Source organism: Geotrypetes seraphini, chromosome 2, assembly GCF_902459505.1.
Source record: "Geotrypetes seraphini chromosome 2, aGeoSer1.1, whole genome shotgun sequence".
NCBI classification, from domain to species: Eukaryota; Metazoa; Chordata; class Amphibia; order Gymnophiona; family Dermophiidae; genus Geotrypetes; species Geotrypetes seraphini.
In genome coordinates, this window is record NC_047085.1 from 41,785,664 (window position 1) to 41,807,705 (window position 22,042).

The 22,042-nt window shown below is 45.4% G+C and overlaps 1 protein-coding gene across 2 annotated transcripts in view; it reads right to left on the minus strand.

The window, feature by feature from the left end:
- The window catches only part of FAM91A1 (family with sequence similarity 91 member A1), a 130,538-nt gene that overhangs the window by 5,750 nt on the left and 102,746 nt on the right, over nt 1-22,042 (minus strand). For both annotated transcript variants that reach the window (XM_033933473.1, XM_033933474.1), the window contains 2 exons: nt 7,565-7,688; nt 6,750-6,819 (listed from right to left, as the gene is read on the minus strand). In XM_033933473.1, coding sequence (XP_033789364.1) covers nt 6,750-6,819; nt 7,565-7,688 — 194 coding nt within the window. The remainder of the gene's footprint in view (nt 1-6,749; nt 6,820-7,564; nt 7,689-22,042) is intronic.

The following is a 22,042-nucleotide window of genomic DNA, read 5'->3' on the forward strand; positions in this document are numbered from 1 at the left end:
ATACTACTTCCAGCAGATCTATATACTAAGGTGCTGCCATTGTCAAAAACCTACGCTACTGCTCACTCAAAAATATACAAACCAAGGTGGTGACTTTAACTGAAGAGGAGGGGTTTCAAGTCAAACCACTGTTTTAAAAGATGGAGAAGCTAGACATAGTAAAAAGGCTCATACTGAATCAATGCTACAGTATAAAGGAACAAAGACATGCTTGGAGTACAAGAAAGGAGAACAAAGAGTAAAACCAACAGATGAAGGAAGAGAGACAAGAAACAAGGAAGTTGATGTCTGGAAATATTTAAGCCCCAATGCTCAATAACTTGCTGTGGAAGTAAGACTGGTTGTAGACGGTCTTATTTTCAAGGCAGCTCAGCCTCTGATGCATCAATTGAAGTAGCAGTCACCAAGAACCCTATGCAAATGCATTACAAAGCGCTCATTACTATTAAAATAAGCATTCCTTGTAATGCACAGAAGGGAACGCCCAACTCTTACTGTGCAAAATTTTCTGGCAGATCTGAAGCTACCAATAGCTGTTTGTACATATTTTCTATGAGCGTGTCCCCTATGCCTCTGATCAGAACACAGCCATTAGGCGCAGGAAAACATACTCGCACAAAACACGCACAACAGTTGTGTCCATATCGAATGTGAAATTTAAAAAAAAAAACACCAAAAACTTCAGAGCTCTGGCAATTGGGAACTGTACTGGGCCTGCCCACAAGAGCCATGCCTACCGCTCAGCTATTATGCGCAGGCGCCAAGCACAGTTCCTCCCCCTTTTACCAGGATACGGAGCACAAATAGTGTGCAAATAATTTGAATGCTATTTCTACTGAGCATAGCTGAGCAAATCAAACTTGCTCCCAACCCAGTGTTTTGGGTTTTTTTTTTATCAGTCTACTAAAACTTTATGCATCCTGCCCTTAGAGTGCTGCTGCTTTAAGCAGAACTGAAAAATACTGCATACTAAATGAAATAAGCCACTCTCCTTACACTGTTTCCTTCTGTTTCCCACTAGCTCAACTACAACATTTCACCCACTAGATGTTCCTTACAGTCCTCACCTACACCATTCAGTGTGTAGGAGTACATTTGATATTTTATTTCTTATCCGCTTAAACCTAAGTGGCTTACAAAATACACTCAAACATCAAATAGCAAACACACAAACAAAACATAGTAGTTTCAATGTTCTCATAAAATGTTACCATTTTTTCAGTGAAAAGCTTCCATAAATAGTTATTTTTAAGTATCTTCTTAAATTTTTGCATGTTCAAAAGCAATCTCAACGGTCCCTTTAAATTGTTCCATAGGATACCCCCTGCTATCGAAATTACAGTTGTTCTCATATTTTCATAATGTATTCTGGGTTATGGCATGAGGAGGAAGCCTAGGGTTTTACATTTTGGTACACTGAATATTTTATTTAAGCCTGCTCCCAACCCCGTTTAGAAGAGATTGCCACAAAGACAGAGATGCTGAGTGAGGATCTCTAAGGAGAAGAAAAACTCCATTGGAATATAAGAACATAAGAATTGTTATACTGGGACAGACTGAAGGTCCATCAAGCCCAGTATCCTGTTTCCAACCATGGCCAACCAAGTCCCAAGTATCCTACCTGCTGGCATTCAGACTTGGGAAAAGACAAACTTGGGCTTCAGTAGGTTATATGATTGTCTTTCTTTTCAACATTTTATTTCAGTACTCTGCTTTTTCAGCAAAGTCAGTTTAGACAATAGGGTAATCTCTAAAGGTTCTGTTAGGGTTTTTTTTATAAAAAGTGTTTTGGTCTAATTTAGTATTTTAGGTTGCAGTTGAGGAAAGTCTCTGTTTAGTGTTTAATTCCCTCCCACCCTCCCCAGCTACCACCCATCCCAAGCCTTATCTTTTAATTTACAGGATCTTCAGCAAATAAGGAAGAGGACATTGCTTTGGTAGGATTTTCTTTTTTGCTTTCTCTTTTTTTTTTTTTTCCATCAAGTATGAGCACTTCTGCAACCATAGTATGGCTGGGAAACACTGTTTGCCAAACCTGTTGCCCAGGTTACAGCTTCTGACTCTGTGCAGACAGAAAATGTCACCCAAGCAGAACGGGTGGTTCCTGTGCAAGTTGTCTTCAGCTTGAATCCCTCTTGAAGGAAGTGAAGGAACTGAGAGGGAAGGTAGCAAGACTGCGAAGCATCCATGAGAATGAGAAATAAATCGATGAAATGCTTCATGAGGCATCAAAGATTTCCAGCAGTGGGGAAGAAGAGGCCGTGCTGATGGAGAACAGCTGGACTCAGGTTACAAGATTAAATAAACTTGGAAACCCTGCAGGATCGATACTGTTACTCCACTTAGCATTGAACTAAAGAACCGATATGCAGCCCTGGAAGTGGAGGAGATGAGAGCATCCCAGGGAGAGGAAGGACCAAAGCATGAAATCCCCCAAAATGCTGGATCCCTGACTATTAGGAGGCGAAAGGTAGTAGTGGTTGGCGATTCCCATATAAGGGGTGTAGAGGCATCCATCTGCAGACCAGACATGATGTCCTGCGAGGTGTGCTGTCTGCCTAGTGCCAAAATTCAAGAAGTTACAGAGAGCTTACCGAGTCTCATCAAGCCTGACTATTATCCGATACTAGTCATCCATGTTGGCACTAATGATATCAAGTGATTTTGTGGCTCTGGGACAGAAGGCAAAGCTCTGGGACAGTCAAGTGTACAGGTGGTGTTCTCATTAATCCTCTTTGTCAAGGATAAAGGCCAGGGCAGAGAAGTGCACATCCTGGAGATGCACAGATGGTGTCATTAAGAGCATTTTGGCTTCCTGGACCATAGAGTGATTTTCCAAGGGCTGCCGAGTAGGGATGGTGTGCATCAAAGAAGGAACGAATGTCTTCAGCAGCAGACTGGTTAACCTACTGAAAGGGCTTCCGCTCCTACACCGTTAACACAAACGGTTCCTCATCCCCTGCCTGGAAGCCGAAATGTGGAGTCCCGCAAGGCTCACCCCTCTCTCCTATTCTTTTCAACATCTACATGTCCTCTCTGAAACTCCTTCATCTATCCCCCCTAGAAACTCTCTACTCCTATGCTGACGACATCCTCATCCTCCTCGAAACCGACGCAAACCTCTCGAACCTCGCTGAGAACATCTCCACATGTATTACGAACCTCCAATCCTGGGCCCAATCTGTACAAATGAAACTGAATGAGTCCAAAACCAAACTACTTTGGCTCGGCCCAATTTCAGATCATTTACCCACCTCCATCCCTCTACCTTCCGGCCCCACTCTTCATCTTGAGTTTTCAAGCAAAGTCCTAGGCATCATCTTAGACTCCTCTCTCTCCTTCAACGATCACCTCAACTCCCTGGTAAAAAAATGCTTCTTTAGCCTCCATATGTTAAGAAAAGTAAGATCTTGCTTTCATCATTCTCATTTCGCCATCCTCGTCCAATCCACCATCCTCTCTAGACTAGACTACTGCAACTCCATCTATATAAGCCTAACTAAGAAAAACCTCCATAGACTTCAGCTAATTCAGAACGCCGCTGCCAAGCTTATTTTCGCAAAAGGCAAGTTTGATCACGTTTCCCCACTCCTCTCTAAGCTTCACTGGCTCCCAGTATACTCCAGAGTCCTCTATAAATGTGCCTGCTTAGCCTTCAAGATTCTACAAGATCCTTCCTCCCGTTATCCCACTCTTCTGGAATTCATCAAACCCGCTCTCTTCTAGACCCTCCCAAAAACTGAAACTATCTTTCCCATCTATAAAAGGTATATCCCGCGCAGGAAAACTTGGAACATCCCTCCCCTTCAGAATCACGGAACTCTGGAACAACCTCTCTTCCCCACTCAGAAATTCTAGCTCCTTCCAATCCTTCCGTAAACGCTTGAAAACTTGGCTCTTCTCAAAAATCTAATCTCCTCCCGTTCTCCAGTACCCTGCCCCTCTCTATCTTCTCAGTCCCTCTCCTATATCCCTTCTTTGTAATTCCTTTCCTCTTAACCTCTGTAAACCGTACCGAGCTCTGCGCATGCGGAGATGGTGCGGTATACAAACCTAAGGTTTAGTTTAGTTTAGAATCACTGAAGCAGGGTGCAAAGCCCCCAGGTAAGTATAAACCCTCAGGTAAGTGAATCACTAAATACCTTTATACAAATGAGAAAAATGGACAATGTCTGGAAAGCAGTATATGCTAATGCTTGAAGTATGGGAAACAAGGTTCTTCATCCAGAGTCTGTGATGAAAGAGGCTGAGTTGGATTTAGTGGAGCTCATGGAGATGTGGTTCAAGAAGAGCTATGGCCGGGACATAGTTATACCAGGCTGTACAGTACTCCCCCCGAAATTCGCAGGAGTTCCATTCCAGGAAGTGAATGCAGTTTTCGCCTGTCAAAAGGCAGGGGAGGCAGGAGAGGGCAGCTAAAGCGCTGGTGGGTGAAGAAAATCACTCGCGGTTTGTTCCGACCACCTCTTCCTATAGTAAAGTTGGGCTACACCAATCAGGAGCTGCTTTGACACGCAGCTCCTGATTGGTGTAGCCCGACTTTACTACAGGAAGAGGCGGTCGGAGCAGACTGTGAATGAGTGAGTCCACAAACTGCTAATTTGCGGGGGAATCTGTTCAGGAATCTGTAATCTGTTCAGGAATAACAGTGTAGGACAAAAAGGAGGGGGGGGGAGTAACATTATATGTTAAAGATCATATTAAAGCCACACAACTGCAGGATCTACAGGGGAAGGAAGAGGCACTCTAGGTCAAACTGGGGAATAGAAAATATATTTATATTGGTGTAATATACAGGCCTCCTTCACAGATGGAAGACATGGATAGAGATTTAATAGAAGACATTCAAAATATAACAGTAAAAAGTGAAGTACTACTAATAGGAGATTTTAATATACCAGATGTTGAATGGGGAATCTCTATTATGGAATCTTCTAGAAGTAGGGAAATATTGGATTATCTACAAGGAGAACTGTTCTAGAAGTTGGTAATGGAACCCAAGTGGGATGGGGCCATACTGGACTTAGTGTTTACAAATGGGGAATATGTTTCTCATGTTATAGTGGGTGATCATTTGGCATCCAGTAATCACTGCATGGTATGGTTTACTATTAAGATAGGTGTAGAGAGAGGGCTCATTCAAAAGTGAAGGTTCTAAACTAATTTTGTTCGGATAGGGAATTATGTCAGGAATTGTATGGATGGGTACATCTGGAAGAAGTAGGAAAGCAGTGGCAAATCTGAAAGCAGCTATTATAAGGGCAACAAACCATTTTATAAGAAAAGTAAGTATAAGTAAGAGGAAAAGAAGGCCACTTTGGTTCTCAAAAGTAGTAGCTGAGAAGGTTAGCTTTCATAAACTACAAAACATTGCAGAAAGAAGAAGACAGAAAAAAAATATCTAGAAAGTTAAGAGAAGCTGGCCAAGTAGTCAGGAAAGAAAAGTTGGAAATGGAAGCAAAAAACGACAAACACAGTAAAACAAGGGGACAAGACATTTTTTAGATATATTAGTAATAAGAGGAAGTACAAAAGTGACATTGTGAGACTCAAAGGCGAAGGGAAGGAATATATAGAAGCTGATAAAGGCTGAATTGCTTAACAAATATTTCTGTTCTGTCTTCACAGCTGAAGCACTGGGAGCAGGACCTCAGAAAAGAAAAGTAAATAAGGCTGGAGGTATGACGGACCCTGATCGATTTTCAGACTAAACTAAAGGTGGATAAAGCGATGGAGCCAGATGATGTATATCCAAGAATGGAAAATAATGTACTATGCCGCTTAGTCCACTATCAGATCTGAGGGCAGGCTGAGAATTTCTATGTGTTTGTTGATGCTGTATTGTCTTTACACTAACAGAATAAACATGACACAGTATACTCCATGGCCATCATACATCCTTAGGTGAAATCTGTTTTTTATTAAGCAACAAACTACAACAAGTACAAACATCGGGCAAAAATCAAATATAGAAAACATGGCTCCCCTCCCCCAAGAGGACTGGACTCTTATGTCCTCTCAGGTAAGATAGGAAATTGTTGAACAGTGTGGGTGAATTCAAGCACTAGCCAATAACCAGTTGAATCATTCTTATTTCAGACAATTGGTCAGTTCTGAAACAATATCTAATAAGCAAACTTCAGACCACCTCGGTAAAACAGGGTAAGTTGAGACCATGGCTCAACCAATCTTTTGCCTCATCCAGCGTATGTAAATAGGCAGCTTGACAGGTTGGCGCATACATTGGTTTGTTTCTCTTCCATTCTGCAAAGCACCCTCCAAATGCACCAGCGTCAGCTCTCCCACGGCAGTTTGTTTCCCTCCTTCATCCTGTGGCCTGAAGCCACGTGGGAGACAGCTAGAGGATTTTACTGTGGCACAGCCTGCTGACCTCTCTCCTTCTATCTGGATGCCATAAGTTCACTTAAGTCTCCCTCTCTAGCACACTCGCTTAATCAGACTAGAACTTGCAGCAAAGCACTATTTGGGCGTACATATCTTGGCCATGAGACGGAGCCTCAGACTTAGGCTTCCATCTTTGCTGGTGGCATCACTTCTTCCCCACAGGTTGTTTTGTCTGGCTCACACCTCCCTCCCCACCATCATCTATTCTGAATCTGTGCTAGCATTTCTTTACCCATTCTCTAGTCAATTTGCTAAGCAAAATAAAAACAAACAGAAAAAAAAATAAAACCTAGACTTAAACAGTATTTAAAAGCAAGAAGTATATTTTAGGTTTTTATTTTTACCTGGAATGACTGAACAAAATTAAGAACTTGTAGTGAAAGCTTTCGGCTGGAATGTAAAAGATTTTGAAGGCTGTGAAAAAAAACAAACAATGAAAATATAATAAGCAAACAAAATAAAGCAAGCATGACCAAAAACTGCAGAAGTCTGCATTGTAGAGCAGTCTGTTATATTACTAGGCAGCAGGATAGACTCTACCACTCCACCTACAGGGCAAAGACAGGACAGGAGATTCATTCCTAGCACTGATTGCTGAGTAGCTGATTCATAAGTACAGCAAGGTGGCAGGAAGGTCCTGAGCCTCAGTTTAACAACAAGATACAAAATTCCCTGGGTTATTCAATTCACCCCACCAAATTACCCACATGGCTTTTTTGGGCTGTAATCTTAGAAAAGAGAACTGAACTTTTTTTCATGAATTCTTGCTTTGACCCAACGACAACATTAAATAAATATTCAGTTGCCAATTTCAGATATCTCTGTTCACACACTAAAGACCTGGTTCAGAAAGACCCTAGCAATTCTGGGACTCACAAAGGTTGCAAAAGAAAATGAAAGCATTTCTGTACAACGGTGATTCTCAAACCTATCCTGGGAGGAACTGCAGGTGGAGTTTCTAAGACATCCATAATAAATGTGCATGATATACATCTGCATGTTTAATAGAGGAAAGCTCATGCATATTCATTGCAGATGGTATGAAAATTTGAATGGCTGGTGCAGACTCAGCTCTTTAGATGCAATCAATGAGACTGCACAGCTCAAACTCAGATCAAGATAAATTAGAAAACCTCCAGTATATATAAAGGCACTTCACCTTTCTTTCCCACACAGTCTATGGGCAGCGATCTTCTTGCAGACACTCCTGTTCAATTCAGAGCTAAAGAGTGGAATTCCAAAGCACAGCTCCAGCGGGACCCACTCCTGCTCCGTGGTAGATGCTAGAAAATGTAATGCATTATAAAAAATATTGATAGAGATCCGCATTCATTATTCTGTCAAAGTACAGCAGCAGACAATTAGAGAACCGATTCTTTATAACATGTATGCCTAACTATTTTCATCATCCTAGAGTTTTATCCTATCTCAGATTTCAGTACAATAAAACACAACTGAATTAGAAAGACAAGCGATCCCACCACAAAAAGAACAAAAAAAAGAAAACCTATTAGAAAATGAAACAGCACAAAAATTTCATACTAATAAAATATATATAAAGACAACTTTAAGATAAAACTCTATCAGATAAACATCCTTTGACTATTTACAGGAATCAGTGGGACATAAGCCCTGGTAAGGGCACTCGGACTGGGCCAAGCACAGTTATGCTTTGCAGAGGGGGGGAAGCACCCATAAGCCAGGGGCTGCACTTGGCTAAAGAGAGGCCCAGATCTGGACCTGGAATCAGATCTTGCATCAAAACAATTCCCACAACTGGGGCTGGAACTAGAAGCAAGCAAGAACTGAAGGTCTACAGCTGGAACAGGAAATGGAAGTGAACTGGAAATGCAAGCCTGGAGTTAGAAACCAGGTACTCAATTAACCTCAAGTAGAGGAATTTAAAACTATGGGTTAATCATGTAAAATCTATCAGGTCTTCAACTAAACATAGAATCCAAAAACATGATTCCAATTATGATATCAAACTTAAGAAAACTTTGGTCAACTGCATGGGAAAATGCAACAAGCAGACAAAATTGTGCCGATAGGATGCCACACAGAGCAGAAATCATTACCCCAATTAGTAGAACCAAAAATACCAGAAACCTCACAAACAACACAGAAAACCATCTCCTGTGATAAGATCTGAATCCCAACCAACCATGCTGTTAAATAAATAGGCAACAAATTAGACCTGATTAAAGTAGTTGAGTCCATAGGAATAACTCATCACAGAGACATGGCTAAAAAATAAATCGGATCCTATAACAATATTTGACGTCTTTATCGGAATAGTGACATTTTCTTTCTATTTTTATTTGTCGTCAATAAACCTGGGACTTGCCAGTTCATTAACTCCACTTTGCTGGTTTTTGACTACCAGAATTTGTTTGTGGTTTCTCTGTGTGAACCAGAAAGAGATATTAGTCTGTCAATTTAAAAATGATCCCGCACAACAACTTCTAGGCCAGTGTTTCTCAATCTTTTCAAGTCAAGTAACCCCTAAGCCTAACAAATACCAACCGAGTATTCCGCCCCTGACTCAACCCCCAAAATAATACTAATTGTAATGCAATATACATACAATATAAAGCACACTATACGCAGAGAAAATGTTAATTATTTATATTCGGGGGGGGGGGGGGTTTCCCCAAAGATGTCAAGACAGATGACTTTAAAATATGCAATGTCACCTCAGTAACAACTATAGAAAAATAAACAAATATAGTGCAAAATATAGACAGCAGATATAAATTCTCAAAACTGACACATTTTGATCACTAAAATGAAAATAAAATCATTTTTCCTACCTTTGTTTGGTGATTTCATGAGTCTCTGATTGCACTTCCTTCTGACTGCATTCAATATTTATTTATTTCTCTCTGCCTCCTGAATGCTTCCTCTCCTCCAGAACTTATTCCATTCCCCAACCAACATCTCTCTCTGTCCCTCCATGAGTCCAACTTTTCTTCCTTTCTCATCCCCCAGATCATTTTTCACCACTGCCCACCAGCCCCATGCCCATTTCTCCTTCTATCACCCCTCTCCAACACCATGCCACATCGCTCCTGTAGGGGTGTTTCCTTATTTGCACCTGAAGGTTAGGCCTCTCTGACATCATCAAGCCTGAACCATTATTTGCAAGAAATCATTCCAGCCTGAACCTAGCAAGAAGAGAAAGAAGAAAACATCTTTGCTGTTTCTGCCTGATGCATTCTGGGTATGTACCAGAATGGTATTCTAGTCAAGGACATCCATCTATGCCTTCATGCTTAGACTGTGTGAATCTTGGGGGAGTTATACTCCTATGCTGTGCTTATCTATGGAAAGGAGTATGTGTCTCCAAGCCTGTATGAGACTTTATACCGAAAGGCTATTCATCTAAGATCTGTTTCTGGACTGGTCCGGAGAAATCATCTGACGAGATCCAAGTGAAAAGGTTCTAATTATAATTTAGTCTGTTTTTAGGTGTGGATGAACTCACATCTCATCACAGATGTTCTGCACGCCCTCTTGTTACCTCGTGTGACTCTCTGCCTGAGAGAGAGTGAATCGGACCTTAAACAGATCTGAATTTCATCACCTCAAGGAAACTTTTGCTGCCAATAAATTACAGCTTTACCAGTGGCTGACGAACACTTGTTCCTGTAACCAAAGGATTTCTACATCGGCTAAGCTGAGGAGACGTCTTCCATTTCACCTGATTTTGTGCCAAGGCCTAATTGGATGGTAAGATAAGGAACTTATCAGCGGGGGTTAGATAAAGTATCCTATTGTGATATAGGATAAGGCTCGTAAAGCTACTTGTAGTGATAACTGTAATAGATTGTTGCTGATCAGGAATTATTATTATTATAAGGAATTGTTTAGTGTGTAAGAATTAGTTACTTAGTTATCTAGCAAGTGTGTAGTGATAATTATGTACCGAGTTTCATATATGTAATCGGATATTTTGTGAACAATATTTAGATATTGCTGCTGGCTTGTGAATTATATTTTTCTATTTTCATAATAAAAGTATTTCTCATTAGCCTTGGTCTGGTCGTGTAAATAGGCAAAAAGAGTTGAACCTGGATGAGATAGTATGGTCTTCCCTAGAAACTAACAGGCACGTACTTGTTTATGTAACAGATTAGTGGACCGTAAATCTTTCTACACTCCCTTCATCACTATGACCAACATTCCTCCCCCTTGCATCCCCTTCAATCTATCCCTCTGTTCCCTCACCACCACCATAGCCAACATTTCCCCCTCTCATCCTTCTATTCCCCATGCATCTCTACGCCAAATTTTCCTCTTTGGTTCTCCATGTGAAACATTTCTTTCCCTCTCACTCACACAGGCCCAACAATTGTCCATTTCTATTCCCTCCCTCTCATGTCCCAAGTTAGTGCCCCCCTTCCTATGTCCCGAGATCATGCCCTCTCCCCCTCACTGACTTCCAGCCTTTGTCCTTCCTCCTTCCTTCCCTGCCGTACTGAAGCCTGCCTCCCCCCTCCCTGCTGCGCCGAAGCCTGCCTATCTGCTGCCGATTCTTCCTCCCTCCTGGTCCACCGCTGTAACTCCAGGAAGGGAAGGGCCAGGCACATGCAGCGATTGCATGCCACCGGCCCACAAGCCTTCCCCCCAATGTCAATTCTGACATCGGAGAGGAGGTCCAGGCCAGCCAAGCAGCTATTGGCTGACCCAGACCTTCTCTCTGATGTCAGAATTGACATCTGGGGAAAGGCTTGTGGGCCGGCGGCATGCAATAGCTGCAGGTACCTGGCCCTTCCCGGAGATGCGGCAGGAGATAATTAAATGCGGGTGGCAGGGAGCGGCGGTGGACCGGGGGGAGGAAGAATCGGATCAGCCTGCGTACCCCCTAAGGTAAGTATACCGCAGGTTGAGAAACCCTGCTCTAGGCCTCATACTCTGCTACAGACCTCCCCATCCATGTTCAAAAAGTACACCAAAAGTACAGGAATTTATTTCAAATGCGGTGCTAACACGTTTCTCATTGACACTGATTGGCAATTTCAACCTACCTCTAGAAAATACCCTAAATGAGGAAGTTAAGGAACTATTCCAACACCTTGATAACTTATCATTTCTTTATAATATACAGTGCTTCCCCGCGGATTCGTGGTCCCGGTCATTCGTGGTATTTTCTGACCGCAAATGACCGGGCAGCAGAGGGCAGCTGGAGCGCTGGCGAGTGAAGGAAATCACTCGCTGTATGCTCCAACCGCCTCTTCTTGTACTAAAGTTGACACTTAGCTCCTGATTGGTGAGGCCCGACTTTACTCCATGAAGAGGCGGTCGGAACATACCGCGAGTGATTTTCTTCACTCGCCGGCGCTCCGGCTGCCCACTCCTGCCTCTCCTGTCTCCCCTACTAAAAAACGTATTTGCGGTTTTTCAACATTCGCAGGGGTTCCTGGAACGGAACCCCTGCGAATATCGGGGGGAGTACTGTAGTAGGCCCTACATGTGAAAAAGGCCAACACTACACATAGTAACAGCAAATGATCCTTCATTGAATGGTCACCAGTAATATGGTCAGATCACTCTACAGCAATTTCACCTTAAACTGTGGAAAACTATACAACAAAACAAATGAAAAAAGAAAATCCATCAAAGCTAGAGGTAAAATTGATGCCAGGAAAAGACTGGTCCCTTGCTACAAATGACATACTATAGCCATAAAAGTGATAAGCTATAGAAAACACATTAGAATCAATAGCTCCACCAGTAGAGAAGAAAGTGCCCTTAGATGACAAAAAACAGTAGTATTCAGCAGAGCTGAGAAGTCTGAAAAAAGAATGCAGGAAACTAGAAAGATCAATCAATGAAAGACAGATGGAGGAAATGAAAAGCACACTATAACAAACAATTAAACAAAACAAACGAAGACAATTGCAGACAATTAGAGAGGCTTTGGCAGAAAGATAATACAAATCAAGCAAAGACAACTTGGAAAATAGCAATTAGAATTTATAAACTCCATATTACAGAGGCTAAAAAAATTCTTATAATGCATCAGAAAGATGAATTGGTAAATGTAATCCTAAAAAAACTATTTGAAATTATATATAAACTAATAGATCCTCCATCTCAGGGAGAGACTGCAGCTGTCTGCTCAGAATTTGGCTGATTTATTTTTTAAATAAAATTATTACAGTATGACAAGATCTTGATAAGATTGAGACTCCAATTGAAAACATGGAGCCATTATTAGATACGTTTAATTTAGGATTTAGAGCTGACCAGATTTGGGACACATTTGACACTATTTCTAAGGAAGATATAATCCTGTTTTAAAGAGATTCTCAACATGAACTTGTGCTTTGGATATATGTCCTTCATCTCTTTTTGTTAATCTTCCAGATGGTATCCTCTCATGGCTTCTGGTCTTTTTTAATAGATTGCTAGCTGAAGGTTCTTTAATAAAAGTTATGGGTAGTATTGTAATCACTCCAATTTCAAAACAACAAAATGACGATTTATCTCAGCCATCTAGCTTTAGGCCAGTCACTAATATACCATTTATGACCAAATTGTTGGAATCTCAAGTGAATAAACAGCTATCTGGATATATATATTTAGAACAGTTTTCTTGCCTAGATTCAACCCAATTTGGGTTTAGACCAAAGTACAGCACAGAATTATTGTTGTTGTTAACCTTAACATCTAAAGTTAAATATTGTTTAAGTTAAGGTAATCAATCTGCTCATTTTTTAAAATTCTTTCTTTATTAATTTAACGTAAATGTACAAGATAAACTCTTGTTAAAGCAGTACAGAAGGCAATATAAAACATTAAGGAAACTAATCCCCCTCTTTTACGAAATTGCGATAGCAGTTTCTAGCGTGGGGAGCTGCGCTGAATGGCCCGCGCTGCTCCCGACGCTCATAGGAACTCAATGAGTGTCGGGAGCAGCGCGGCTCCCCGTGCTAGAAACTGCTATTGCAGTTTCGTAAAAGAAGGCCTAAGTATAGAAAAAAAAAATTATGAATTCTTCCTTAGCCCACTAATAGAAAGGGGGAAGAGTAGTAGGAAATAAAAAAAAAAAAAGATGAAAACTTCTAACTCAAAAGAGAAGAAAAGCCATAACACTGTTATTCCCTACCTCTATGTATAATAAATCTGATAGCACTCAAGCAATTTTTTTCAAATCTAGAAAAGCTCTTAATTGCTCTGGGATGAAGAAAACATATTTCAATCCAGCAAACGTAACAATACATTTACATGGATATGCTTGTAAAAAATGACGCCCCTATTGATCTCGTTTCCTATTGCATAGAAAGAAATAATTTCCTTCTTTCTTGAGTATTTTTAGTTACATCTGGATATATCCAAAATTTCTTTCCATGGAACAGTTCAGTTGAATGACGAAAATAAAGTCTCATTAAAGCATTTACCGTATTTTTCGGTCCATAAGACGCACTTTTTCCACCCCTAAAAAGGAGGTGGAAAAGTGGGTGCGTCTTATGGAACGAAGATGACCTCCCCCCTTCCCGGTACTCTTTAATAACACCGCCTGCCGGCCCTTCCTTTAAAACATCCCCCCCATCCGCCCGCCCTTCCTTTAAAACATCCCCTGCCCTGCTGTACCTTTTCAAACACCCCCGAAGCCTGGTGGTCCAGCGGTGTATAAGCTGGCAGGAGCACGTCATCTGCGCTGCTACCCGGGCCCGCCCCACTCTCTGAATGGCTGCGTCAGTTCTTGCGGAATGCAAGAGAACTGACTGGAGCCATTCAGAAAGTGGGGTGGGCCCAGGCAGCAGCGCAGACAACACGCTCCTGCCGGCCCATACACCGTGTATACCGTGGAAATTAAAGGGCTTCTTTTATTGTGTTACTCTCTCTGCAAGAGCGCGGCTGTTGGAAACAGAGCCCGGATGAGCATGCGGCATGGAGTGCACTGTGTGAGAAATCAGCTGCGTGTGACTGTTCGTAGTTGCTCCACTGTGCTGGAGGGGGCGGGCTCAGCACGAAGATGAAAGGTGAAGGCACAAAAAGCACAGTTACTTACCGTAACAGGTGTTATCCAGGGACAGCAGGCATATATTCTCACATGTGGGTGACGTCATCTACGGAGCCCCAGCGCGGACAGCTTTTCAAGCAAACTTGATTGAAGTTTCAAGTTTGCTATGCTGCACCACGCATGTGCATGCCTTCTTGCCCACTAGAGGGCGCATCTCCACCTCGTGGTTCTCAGTTCCATAGCCAGCAAAGAAGCCATCCCCGGGGAGGAGGGCGGGTTGTGAGAATATATGCCTGCTGTCCCTGGATAACACCTGTTACGGTAAGTAACTGTGCTTTATCCCAGGACAAGCAGGCATGATATTCTCACATGTGGGTGACCTCCAAGCCAACCAAAAAAGGGCAGGTGGGAGGATGGCAATTTAGGAAAACAGATTACGCAAAACTGACTGGCGAAACCGGCCGTCACTCCTGGATAACGTATCCAGACAAGTTCAAGTTTATTTACATTTGATGGATCGCCTATTACAATATCTAAGCGATGTACATATTAAAAACCAACAGTTTTTGGTAATACATATAATATTGTAGGACAAGACATTAGACAGAGGGATTGGACATACATGAATGAGTGGGTAAGAGGGGAAAAAGTTACAATTGTAATGTTTAGTGAAATTACATAAATGGGAAATACATTAGGTAAGAATGGGATAGAAATGTAAAAACATTTTAGTTAATTGTTATGAAAATGCAGAAAATTGGAATATATTTGTTATAAATCAAATGCATCTTGAAATAAATATGTTTTTAAAATTTTTTTAAAAGAAGTGATGTCTTTTTCAAGTTTAATAAAATTTGGGAGGGCATTCCACAAGGAAGGTGCTACGACTGAAAACATATCATTTCGTCTTGTGCCGATAACCCTCAAAGACGGGATCGAAAGTAGATTCATTGAAGACGATCGTAGGGAACGAGAAGAATTGTAAGGGACAATAGTGGGAGGTGAAAGTATGAACCGAAGACCAAGTGGCAGCCTTGCAGATATCCTCCACCGGAGTAGACCGGAGGAACGCCACAGAAGCTACCATCGCTCGGACCTTATGTCAAGTTTCAAGTTTCAAGTTTCAAGTTTATTAGGATTTTATATACCGCCTATCAAGGTTATCTAAGCGGTTTTTACAATCAGGTACTTAAGCATTTTTCCCTCTCTGTCCCGGTGGGCTCACAATCTATCTAACGTACCTGGGGCTATGGAGGATTAAGTGACTTGCCCAGGGTCACAAGGAGCAGCGCGGGATTTGAACCCACAACCCCAGGGTGCTGAGGCTGTAGATCCAACCACTGCACCACACACTCCCGTGACCCGACCATAAAGCGCGAGACCAGCCTGAGCGTAGCAAAAAGAAATACAAGCAGCCAACCAGTTGGACAAGGTGCGCTTGGAAACAGGACGTCCCAACCGATTAGGATCAAAGGACAAAAATAATTGAGGAACCTTCCGATGAGACTTGGTGCGTTGAAGATAAAAGGCCAACGCTCTCTTATAGTCAAGCGTGTGAAGCGCCGCCTCCCCAGGATGAGAGTGGGGCTTCGGAAAAAACACCGGAAGAACAATGGACTGATTGAGGTGGAAATCAGACACAACCTTAGGTAAAAATTTAGGATGGGTGCGGAGAACCACCTTGTCATGATGGAACACAGTAAAAGGCGGGTCCGCAACCAAAGCCTGCAGCTCGCTAATCCGACGAGCGGACGTGAGCGCAAGCAAAAAGATCACCTTCCAAGTGAGAAACTTAAGATGAGATTTGTCAATAGGCTTGAAGGGAGGCTTCATCAGTTGAGCCAAAACCACATTAAGATCCCAAACTACAGGAGGAGGTTTCAAAGGAGGATTAACATTCACTAGACCCCTCATGAAACGAATCACCAGAGGATGAAGAGAGAGAGATCGACCCTCGAGATGCCGATGGAAAGCAGCAATCGCACTGAGATGCACCCTAATGGAAGTCGTCTTCAGCCCAGACTTGGACAAATGCAACAAATATTCCAGAACCGAAGACACCGGAACCGAACTCGGATCCAGATGATTCGAGGAACACCAGGAAGAAAATCTGGTCCACTTCTGAGAATAACAAAGCCTAGTCGAGACCTTGCACGAAGCTTCCAGAACCTCCCTCACAGACTGAGAAACCTGTGAAGTCATGGGGAAATGAACCAAGCCGTCCGATGTAAAGACTGAAGATTGGGATGCAACAGCGAACCCCGACTCTGAGACAGCAGAGAGGGAAAGACAGGCAGAAGCAGAGGCTCCCTGACACTGAATTGAAGGAGCAGGGAGAACCAGTGCTGACGAGGCCAACGAGGCGCAATGAGAATCATAGTGGCTCTGGACGCCTTGAGATGAACCAACGTCCTCAAGATCAGAGGGAAAGGAGGAAACGCATAAAGGAACCTCCCTCCCCAGTCGAGAAGAAAGGCGTCGGCCTCGAGACGGTCCGGGGAGTACATCCGAGAACAATAGAGGGGCAGTTTGCGAGTCTCCGGGGAGGCAAACAGATCCACCTGAGGAGTCCCCCAGCGGTCGAAGACCTCGCGCAGAACTCGGGAGTTTAGCGACCACTCGTGCTGCTGGAGAAGACGACTGAGTTTGTCGGCCAGACAATTCTTCTCTCCCTGAATGTAAACCGCCCGCAGGAAGATGTTCTGGGAGACCGCCCATTCCCAAAGGCGCAGGGCTTCCCGGCACAGGGACCAAAAGCCCGTTCCCCCTTGTTTGTTCACATAACACATGGCCACCTGGTTGTCCGTCTGCACAAGGACTACCTGATCGTGCAGCAGGTGGCAGAACGCTCGAGCAGCCAGAAAAATGGCACGAAGTTCTAAAACATTGATGTGACAACTCCTGTCCTCTGCCGACCATAGACCTTGAGTCCGCAGACCGTCCAGATGAGCTCCCCACGCGTACTCCGAAGAGTCTGTGGTCAGGACCTTGCGATGCGGAGGAACGAGAAAGAGCAAACCCCCGGAAAGATTGGAAGAGTTGGTCCACCAACGGAGCGAGCGTCTCAAGGAAGGAGTCACAGTTATAGGGGAGGAGACTGGGTCCCGATCCTGACGCCACTGGGAGGCCAAAGTCCACTGAGGAAGCTCAGGTGCAAACGGGCGAACGGAGTGACATGGACCGTCGACGCCATGTGGCCTAGCAGAACCATCATGCGCTGCGCCGAAACTGAGGGCAGCAACGAAACCTGGCGACTCAATCGAAGCAGGACCTCCAACCGTGGCGGGGGGAGGAACGAACGGAGGCGAACCGTGTCCAGCACGGCCCCGATAAACTGAAGGGATTGAGTCGGGCACAACTGAGACTTGGGGAAGTTCACTTCGAACCCCAGACGTTGAAGGAAGATGATAGTCTGTCGGGTCGCTGAAATAACCCCTTCCTTGGAGGACGCCTTGATCAGCCAATCGTCCAGGTAGGGAAACACCTGCAGCCCCCGAGATCTCAGGGCTGCCGCGACCACCACCATACACTTCGTGAAGACTCGAGGGGACGAAGCCAGTCCAAAGGGGAGGACCCGATACTGGAGGTGCAACTCCCCCACCTGGAACCTGAGGAACTTGCGGAAGGCGGGATGCACCGGAACATGAGTATATGCTTCTTTCAGGTCCAGGGAGCACATCCAGTCCCCCGATTCTAACAGAGGGTACAGGACTGGAAGGGACAACATACGGAACTTCTCTCGGACAAGGAACTTGTTGAGCCTCCGGAGGTCCAGAATGGGCGTAAGTCCCCTGTCTTCTTCGGGACCAAAAAGTAACGGGAGTAAAACCCCCGTCCCCTTTGGTTCGGGGGCACGGGCTCCACCGCCCGAAGGCTCAACAAGGACCTGGCTTCCGACAGGAGAAGAGGAAGCTGGTCTCGACAGCCAAGAGAAGCCCCCGGCGGATGTTCTGGCGGCATGGCTAAGAAGTTTAGCGAGTAACCCTCAGAGATGATCCGGAGCACCCAAGCGTCCGACGTGATCTCGGCCCAGGCTGGAAGAAAGGCCTGCAATCGGCCCCCGATAGGAAGGGGGTCCTTCGACAGTGCGGAGGGGGCCCGCCCCCAACCGCGCATCACGTCAAAAAGACGGAGCCGGTTTAGACGCCCCTTGCGCCTGAGGCTTTGGTTGGGACGCTATGCCCTGCTGAGGGGGACGCCGGGGCAGAGGCCTCGAAAAAGCTGGCGTCGACTTCTGCGGGTATCACCGCGGAGGAGGTCTAAACGGCTTCTGCGGCGGGGCCCGGGGTTTAGGACGGACCAATGAGGCGATAGAGCGCTCATGTTCAGACAGGCGTTTGGTCGCCGCCTCCAAGGACTCATCGAACAACTCTGAGCCAACACATGGAAGATTGGCCAGACGTTCTTGCAAGTTCGGGTCCATATCCAGGGTACGGAGCCATGCGAGACGGCGCATCGCCACCGCAAAGGCGGAAACATGAGAGGCCAACTCAAACACGTCGTAAACTGCGTGAAAAAGGTACAGACGCAGCTGTGACAAATTGGCCATAAAGGTACCAAAATCCCCCTTATGGGAATCCGGCATGACCCCATAATAAAGGGGCAATGCCTTCACCATCTGCCTTAAATAGGACGAGAAGGTGAATGCGTAATTAAGGACCCTGGCAGCCATCATGGAATTAGAATAGAGGCGACGACCAAACTTGTCAAAGGTCCGTCCCTCCCGCCCTGGGGGGACCGCAGCAGAGAGCCTAGAAGGCTGAGACTTCTTCAACGCCGACTCCACCAGCAACGACTGGTGGGATAGCTGTGCTTTGTCGAAGCCTTTGCAAGAGACCGTACGGTACTTCGACACCATCTTTGATGGAACCGCTGTGACTGTAAGAGGGGAGTCCAAGTTTCTCATGAAGGTCTGATGTAGAACCTTGTTGAGAGGCAGATGAGGAGTCTCCCTTGGGGGAGAGGGCAAATCCTGCTCCTCCAAAAATTCCTTCGTGTATTGAGAGCCTGACATAAGGTCAAGGTCCAAAGCCCTCCCCATCTCAAGCACAAATCTGGAAAAGGAGGAGGGCTTCGAAGGCGGAGAGGGAGATCGAGAAGCCCGCGTCGCCAAAAAAGAAGGGGAAGCCTCACGGGAGTAACGAGACTCCTTACCGGTGCCAGACCCCGAACCCCAAGAAGCCGCACCCAGCGACCTCGACGGGGTTGGGGACCGCCCATGCCCCGAGGAACCCCTGCGGGAAGTCCCCGGGGTATGAGGCACCGAGGCCCACCCCTTCCGTCTCGGCGAGGAGTCCCTCGAAAACTCCACCTCGGAGGAACGGAAAAGCCTCGGATTATCGAGGCGGAGCTCGGAGACCCGCAGGGTCTCAGCCTCGGTCAGCGAGGAGCGACCGCGGCGTCGAGGAGAGCCCCGTTGACGTTTGGGCTTCCTCGGCTGACGCTTCGCCCCGAGGCCGACCCGAGGGAGAGGAGCCCCGGGAGGACCTCGATGAGGAAGAAGAGGAAGAGATCCTCCGAACCCTCCGCACCTTGTCCCGAGGCCGCACGCTCTGCTCAGGCTGGTCAACCGAGGTCGAGGGCAAGGTCGGGGTCGAGGCCGAAGCCACCTCGGGGGCTGAAGTCGAGGGCACCGAGACCGAGGCCGCCGAAGCCGGGGCCGACGAGGCCGAAGCCGGCTGGAGGTGCGCGAGGGCACCGGACAGTTCCGAGGCAATGAGCGCACGGAGCAAGTCTTGAAAGACGGGAACCCCCATCATAGTCGGCAGATCCTGGGCCGGCTGGTGCTCCCTCGAGGGCGACCTCGGTCTCGAGTATTCCCGCGGGGCACCCGACTTCGACGCTCGGGGCGGGGCCGAGGACGACCCACCCGCCCCCGTCGATGAGCCTGAGGATGGCTTCTTCGAGGCTGGAAGAGAAGAAGGAAGTGAGGACTTACCCACCGTCGACTTCGGGGTCGAGGACGCCGGCTTCGACGAAGCAGGCTATCGGGGCGAGGTCGAGGGAGTCGAGGCCGAGGTCAAGGCCGGGGCCGAAGCCGACCTCGAGGCCTTCCCCGCCGCGGGGTCGACAGCGAAGAGCTCCGCCATCCGAGCGCGACAGCAGCGGAGAGCTCTCGGCTGAAAAGTAGAGCACCGAGTGCAGGAGTCGGTCGGGTGCTCAGGACCCAGACAAAGTAAGCACCACCGGTGGGGATCGGTGATTGAAAGCAGCCGATCGCACCGGGTGAACTTTTTAAAGCCCGTCAAGGGACGGGACATGGGCCCAAAAACCGGCCGGGAACGAACGAGGTCCCGCGGCCGCGGCTACTGGGAGCCCCCGGAGCCGAACGAAAAAGGGTTTTTTTTTGTTTTTTTTTAACGAAAAAAGACACACGAACAAAATAAAAACACAAATTAAGCACAGCGACCGAGAAAAAACCACTCAGCCGCGGTGTCAGAAGGCAAATTAGAAGAGTACAAATTCCACAGGTCTTCTGGCTCCGCGGAAAAAACTGAACTGAGGACCACGAGGTGGAGATGCGCCCTCTAGTGGGCAAGAAGGCATGCACATGCGTGGTGCAGCATTGCAAACTTGAAACTTCAATCAAGTTTGCTTGAAAAGCTGTCCGCGCTGGGGCTCCGTAGATGACGTCACCCACATGTGACAATATCATGCCTGCTTGTCCTGGGATAAACGGAGCTAGGTTAGTTCTGTGATGGGGTGAAGATGGTATAGTAAGGAGATAGGATGCATCTGTTGTGTAGAGGACATAACAAGGAATAAGGTAACACAAGGAGAGGATGGTGATGGAGGGATTCAGGAAGGTGATGGAGTTGAAAGTACAGGTTGAAGATGGGAGGAAAGAGAGGATTAGTGCAACTGCAAGGAGGAGATGGGGAGAGGGTACAGGGCAGGGCGGCAGGATAGGATACAGAGCCTGGCGGGGAGTGTGGGGGTTGGGTGCAGAGCCTGGCAAGAAGTGTGGGGTTGGGTGCAGAGCCCGGCAGGGAGTGAAAGAGAATGGGTGCACAATCTGGTTCAGAATGTTTTTTCTTGTTTTCCTACTCTAAATCAAGGTGCATCTTATGGTCCGGTGCATCTTATGGAGCAAAAAATATGGTAAATCCTGCTCAAAACCAAAAGAGACCAATAAGGTAGCTCTAATTGAAGAGTCTATTATAGATTCCTCTAGAATAGCAGATATATTGTTCCAAATCTAATTGAATTTGCTGAAGACCTTCTCTCTCAATATCTCCTTGGGTTTCTCTTGTTGAAACAGGCAAATAATAAATTTTATTTACTGGCGGAATAACTTCTGAAGAATATTTCAAAATTTCAATCAAGTATTTTTTAAACAATTCAAATGGTGAAACTCCTGGGGTTTTAAGAAAATTAAGTATTCATAAATTCAGTCCACAATTATGGTTTTCAATATTTTCAATTCTGTCAAACTGTTCTTTTACAATTTGATATTAGTGCTGCTTTTGATTCTGTAGATCATATTTTGAATGAACTGGGTATAAGTGGTGCGGTTCTCAATTGGTTCAAAGAATTTCTGACAAACAAGAACTACTACGTAGTGAAGGATATGATCTTCTCTAAAAGCTGGGCCTCTTTTTGTGGAGTTCCACAAGGATCTTTGATTTCTCCTATGCTTTTTAATATTTTTGAGTTCTTTGCAGA